This window comes from Marmota marmota, unplaced genomic scaffold (assembly GCF_001458135.2).
Source record: "Marmota marmota marmota unplaced genomic scaffold, marMar, whole genome shotgun sequence".
NCBI classification, from domain to species: Eukaryota; Metazoa; Chordata; class Mammalia; order Rodentia; family Sciuridae; genus Marmota; species Marmota marmota.
In genome coordinates this window covers 66,657,593-66,663,357 of record NW_026000174.1, presented here as the reverse complement: position 1 = coordinate 66,663,357, position 5,765 = coordinate 66,657,593, and the positions used below count along the sequence as shown (strand labels likewise).

Sequence of the window (5,765 nt, the reverse complement as noted above, 5' to 3'; positions counted from 1 at the left end):
GGGGCGGAGCGGGCGGCTGCCCGGGCTGGGACCCCCTCCCTCCCCTACTGAAGCCCCCTCCTCCCGCTTTTAACCCCTCCAGCGCCGCTCCTCTCTTCAGTGCCGCGCCCTAGCCACCGGCGCTCCCCGCCACCACTCTCGCACTAAGCCCTGTACCTTGGCCGCCTGGCTCCCAGATCTTCGCTAGCCGGCGACAGTGGATGGCAGAAAAACCTGAGAAGGGTCGCTGTGGGTCCAACCCTCTAATCTCAGACAAGAGCCCAGTGTGGCCAGTGGCCGCCCTGGCCTGGGCATCAGTTGGCCCACAGGAACCACGCTAATCTCCTGGCGGCCTCCAAGCCCATTACAGGATTGGGAAGGGCCCTGGTCTATATCCCTGGGGACAGCCTGTCCCTTGGGCTCAGTGGATTTGGCCAGGAGGCCACCTGAATTTGGCCAATGATGAGGGTTGGGCCCCAGCTGAGAAGTCACTGGAGTGGGCATTCTCCTACTCCTCTTCTCCTTTCCCCAGCCCTTGGTTTCCAAGGCCATGCCCAGGAGTCAGCCCCAGGGGCCTAAGCTGCAGGTGCCAGTATTCTCTTCCATCTGTCTGAACAGCCAAGGCCCAGGGGGGTCTTGAACCTTCCCTCACCCTGCTCTCACCCACTTCTTTACAACCTCTGGGCTCACCCAAGACCCTCCTCTTGCCTCCTGGGGTCCTCTGCCCTCGTGGTGAGTGATTTTAGACCTGGGCTTTAAGGCCCACTGCCCCCTACTGGTAGGGCCTTGGATAGGTTAGCAAGCTCTCTGGAGTGTCCCTGTTCACACTTACAGAAAAAGGATAATTAATTATCACTTCAGGTGCTGTTCAGGGCATTGGAGAGGTCAGCGTTTATAAATGCTCAAAACAGAGCCTGGCCGCCCAATCAAGTGTCCTAGAAATGTCAGCAACTTTCCTTTCAATGCAAAGTGATTGTCCAACTTCCAGCTAATTCTCTGGTTCTCAGAGGAGCTCTGCAGAGGCCCTGCAGGCCTGGCCCCCAGAACAACCCTAAGCACAAAGTTTCAAGGCAAGCTAGTGCTAGACCCTGGGGATTCTCAGGAGCTGGAACCCTCAAGAATCAGACCTCTAATAACTGCCAGCTACCAGACAGATCTGCCAGGGAGGCAGGAACAGAGCAGGGATTATGCTATTAGGGCAGCCAGAGAAGGGGATCCTCCAGGCAGCCCACCCATGTTGGCAAACTCACACCTCATTGGGAGCCAGATACTGTTCTATCCCACATCAACACCTTCTCTGTCAGTCCTCGTTGAGCCCTGGCACCTGAAGGCTAGGTTAGGAGTGGTGAGAGAGAAACCAACCAGGCCTCCACAAGCCCCATCACTTTGATGCACCAGTCACATAACCACAGTGCAGTGGGGCTCAGGAGAAGGGCTTTAGTTGCTGACCAGAAGATGGAAGGCTTCAGCTTCATAAAATATGCGATTTAGGGGAGGGCAGTGCAGGTGACTGAACCCAGGGTCTTGTGCATGCTAGGCCAGTGCTCTTCCACTGAACTACAGCCCCAGCCCCAGGGAGATGTTGTGGGCTGGGCATGGTGGCACACAACACCAGTAGTCTCAGCTACCTGCGATGAGGCTGAGGCCAGAGAATTGCTTGAGTCCAGGAGTTCAGAGCCAGCCTGGACAATATAGTGAGAGCCCATTTTAAAAAAGGAAAAAAAAAAAAAAAAAGTAAGACATGCCTGTAATCCCAGCTACCTGGAAGGCTGAGGCAGGAGGATCACAAGTTCAAGGCCAGATTGGGCAACTTAACAAAACCCTATCTCAAAATAAAATAAAAAGAGATGGAGATGTAGTTCAGTGGTAGAGCACCCCAGGGTTCAATTCTCAGAATCACGGGGGCGGGGGAATCTTGAGGAAGATATTACAAAAGACAAGAAATTGTTAGGAATGGGAGGAACCTACCTCAGAAGAGCTTCTAGAACCAAAGCATGTGCAGCCTCCCCTTGATGGCTGCAGATCCCTCCCTCTCTGTGCCCTCCAGCCTTGGTGATGTGAATAGCCCTGTCTAGCCCGGCAGCCCACTTTAAGGGCCAGAGTCTGATCAGCTTGTGACCGCACAGGCAAAGGTGAGAACAACCCAAAACACAGATGCAACAGGTGAACGGAAGAGGGGCACAGACACTTTATTGAGTGGCAGGCACAGGAGAGGTAGCTGGCTCCAATGTGGAAGCGGAGGTGGCAGGTCATGCCAGGGCGCTGTAGGCATCTGGCAGCTAGGGCCGTGCCCTCCCATCCTAGGGGCAACGGCACTAGCTCACTACGACAGGAGCAGCAAGGAGCCGGCCAGAGGGGGTGCCTGTCATGGCCCCCGGGATCCTGGGCAAGAAGCGGCAGATAAACGTGGCACAGGGGCCTGAGGTGAGGGGGACTGGGGTCTGAGTGCTCTGGGGGGGAGCACAAGGGGAGGTCACGTCTGTGGGGTCGAGTAGAGACTGTGGTGATGGCCACCTGGTCCTGGCACCTGGGAGAAGAGCAGAGGAGTGGTCCTCGTCTGGCTGCCCCCACACCAGCCTGGCTCACGCCCGATAGCGCCGTACCAGCTGCCAGAGCCTAGGCTGCCCGACATGCTGCAGGCAGAGAAGCAGGGTCAGTCCCAGGGCAGTGACCAGAGCCACATTCACGAGAATGGCAGGGGAAGAGAGGCTCAGAGTCCCTACAACCCACCCCCCCTGGGTCCAGGGTAAACTGCATCCAGGGACGGAGGTGGAGGACTTAGCACTAGGAACCCAGAGGGGGCCTCACCTAAAACAGATGGGGAAACAACGGCTAGATGTGAGGTGGGGGCTGGGGGGACATGGCTCTCCAATCCTACTGCTGATGGAGCAGGCCAGGAGCCAGGAAGGACTCCTACCTGGTGCTCTCCCCCCGGCTATGCTCCCAGGAGCAGGCCTCGTCCTCACAGTGCCCAGCTCGGTCGAAGAAGTAGGAACGGGAGCCAAAGACCTGCCCATTGAGGATGCGGCTGGTGCTCTGTGTGGGGGGGGGGATGTCACTGTCGTCAGTGCTTTCTCCTGTCCCCCACAGGTGTCCCTGGACACCTGCCCAGGATTCCCAGGGTCCACTCTTTTCCACTAGCCCCATCGAGGGGAATGGAGACCCTCACCAGGTCCTGCGGGGGCCGATGCACACGGAAGAAGCCCACTAGTAGGGTGGTGGGCAGGAGCTCCCACACGAAGAGGATGAGGCCAAACACCAGGTAGCCCTTGTTCCCTAGGTCATTTACCAGATCCGCCTGTGGGAAGGCAGGAGCTTGTGCCAGTCTGCAATCCCACTCGAGTAGCACCATGACAGAGCAAGGCCAGCTTGAGAGCAGGTGCCACAGCTGGTAAACGGCCTAACACTCACCTGATCAGAAACATTGTACCAGTCGTAATCGAAGGCATCCAGCCGGCTCCGGGGCGCCAAGGCCAGGGCTGCCAGGTTGTAGCAGGCCCGGCTGGCATACAGCAGGACCATGGCGCCACCCATTGCAGCCGCCTGGCACACACTGGTCCCCTGGCACGGACGACAACAGAGGATCCTCAGGGAGAGGAGGCTCCCAACTTCCTCTGTACCCTGATGACCACTGCCCAAAGATCCCCAAGGATACCTGTGCATCAGGACTTGTGGCCCTACCTTGGCCTCCAGGTAGATGCTAGTGGAAGGGGCCCGCCGGGCAACCAGGCAGAGACAGGCAGCAAGAGAGAGGGCGCAGATGACAAAGAGGGAGTCGCTCACCAGGACGCGCACCAGCAGTAGGGCCCAGGGCTGTGCCCGTCGCCGGCGGGACAGCACTGCACACAGCACGTTCACCAACAGAAAGAGCAGCGAGGCCCCCACGAAAGCCCCTCGGACGGCCAGCCTGCAGCCCACAGCACAGTCAGCCTCAGACCATGGACTGCCCTTGGCATTCACCAACCACACTACCGCCCTCAGGAGACCCCAGTGTCTGTCAGAATTCAGATCATCCAGGCTGAAACCTGCTCTTCCAGTTTTACAGATTGGGAAACTGAGGCCCAAAGAGGTCAGAAGGTGAGGGATAGCTGTGGCATCTTGCAAAGAAACACCAGATTGGAAGTCAGAAGTCTAGATCTGAGCTCTGGCTCTGCTTCCTGCCAGCTCTGTGACCTTGAACACGCTCCTTTATCTGGCTGGGCCTCAGTTTCCTCAAGTTGCAAATAAAGATAAGAACTTCTCAGGTAAGTTGTTAAAAGAAAGATGTTTGTAAAAGTTCTTTATGAACTGGAAGACAATGTGCAGTGACAGGGGTACTGCAGCCCAAGGTCACCCAGAAGTGCACTTGGGCTTTGTGATTTCCATGGGTTGGAACCTCCAGCTCTTTCTCCATCATGGATGACACTGGTGTCCTTTCCCCTCACAGTATACAACTGTTTCTATTACTGTCGACCCTCACCTATGCAAGCCTCTGCTGAGCCATCTGTGCCAGGTGCTTCAGCTTTTCCAAGCTCTTTCACAAACATTCCCTGTGTTGTTCTTGCCTAAGCCCTGAAAAGTAGGCTTCTCCCTGCCCCTGACCTGGGGCTGAGCCCACCAGTGCCCCAATACTTACAAGCCTCGGCTCATCTCTGGCCGACGCTTCGCCTTGGCCTTGAACACCACCTGAGAGCAGAGATGCCCATCACTCCTTTGGGCTCTTGAGTCTTGCCCCCCTCATCCCCCACCCCTTACCACAATTACCTGGGCAAAGTAGAGGTTCATGAGCGTCAGTGTGAAGAATTGCAGGCAGACAGGACAGCAGTAGAGAAGCCAAAAGGGCAAGGGCCCCAGGCGATTGGCTCGGGGAGTGTCACGGAAGTAGAAGGAGAAGAGGGTAGTACGTAGGGCGGCCCAGAGAAGACAGAGTGCCAGGAACACCGTCTGATAGCTGAGACGCTTGTGCCCATACAGAAGCACCAGCCAGAGCTGGGCATAGACAGAGAAGAAGAGCAGGGCATACAGGGTAGTGTAGGCCGCGGTCAGCCCCAGGGTCACAGTAGGCGGCAGGGCAGGAACCAGCCCGGCAGCAGGTACCAGGCCAGACAGGTTACTCTCCATGTCAGGGAAGGAGGCCTGAATCCCAGGGAAAGAGATGGAGGACTGGCAAGGGGGCAGGGAAATAAATACGGAGGGTGCAGTGACAGAGATGGGAACTCAAAAGGATAGAAGTTGTGGCTGGCCAGGGCCTTCCTCCTCAACAGAAAGACCCTTGCCTTGGGAGACACAGGCAACCTGGGCCCCTGGCTCTGGGATGTGGAAGGGCAGTCCTCTCCTGGGCAAAGGAGGTGGGGGGTTGGGGTGTCTCTCCCTGGGCTGGCCTCAGAGCCAGGGGGATGCGGGGATACAGAGGCTGAAGGAGAGGAGTCCCTGGCTCTGGTCGCTCAAGTCGGCCTGGCAGGAGGGGGAGAGCCGGCCGATACCGGTCAGCTTAGAGCAGCGATCGCTGCGGGGGCGCCCAACGCCCGGCTCTCCCCATCCCCAAGCTTGGGGGCTCTCTCTCCTCCAATAATCCGTATGGGGGCTTCTTTCTCTGTCCTTGAGAATCCAGCCGTTCTCCCCCGCCCACCGCCTCCACCCTCCAGCCTCGGGGGGCAGGAAAGGCCGATGCCCAATCCTCAGGCCGCGGCTGGGGGAGCGGGCTCCGGTCGCCGGGACCCGGGGCTCCAGCTCCCCGGCTCCCGCTGCTCCGCCCCCTCCTGCGCCTGCGCGGGCATCGTTCGCTACGCAAATTGCGCAGAGGCCCG

General features: G+C 58.1%; 3 protein-coding genes across 5 annotated transcripts in view; all 3 read right to left on the bottom strand.

Annotated features, from left to right (window-relative positions):
- Positions 1-709, bottom strand: part of Kcnk4 (potassium two pore domain channel subfamily K member 4) — an 8,080-nt gene extending 7,371 nt beyond the window's left edge. Inside the window, exon 1 of the mRNA XM_048789072.1 lies at positions 157-709. The gene's annotated coding sequence lies outside the window, so the exon portion shown is untranslated. The remainder of the gene's footprint in view (positions 1-156) is intronic.
- The window catches only part of Esrra (estrogen related receptor alpha), a 26,729-nt gene that overhangs the window by 20,142 nt on the left and 822 nt on the right, over positions 1-5,765 (bottom strand). The window contains exon 2 of the mRNA XM_015478180.2: positions 4,561-4,566. The gene's annotated coding sequence lies outside the window, so the exon portion shown is untranslated. The remainder of the gene's footprint in view (positions 1-4,560; positions 4,567-5,765) is intronic.
- Positions 2,144-5,765, bottom strand: part of Gpr137 (G protein-coupled receptor 137) — a 4,194-nt gene continuing 572 nt past the window's right edge. The window contains exons 2-8 of one of the 3 annotated variants that reach the window (XM_015478178.2): positions 4,723-5,102; positions 4,595-4,644; positions 3,763-3,886; positions 3,391-3,540; positions 3,149-3,277; positions 2,897-3,015; positions 2,144-2,612 (exon numbers count right to left, since the gene is read on the bottom strand). In XM_015478178.2, coding sequence (XP_015333664.2) covers positions 2,453-2,612; positions 2,897-3,015; positions 3,149-3,277; positions 3,391-3,540; positions 3,763-3,886; positions 4,595-4,644; positions 4,723-5,102 — 1,112 coding nt within the window. In that variant the 3' untranslated portion in view covers positions 2,144-2,452. Of the gene's footprint in view, positions 2,613-2,896; positions 3,016-3,148; positions 3,278-3,390; positions 3,541-3,660; positions 3,887-4,594; positions 4,645-4,722; positions 5,103-5,765 lie in introns of all 3 variants that reach the window. The other 2 variants (XM_015478177.2, XM_048789070.1) reach the window with 2 other exon arrangements.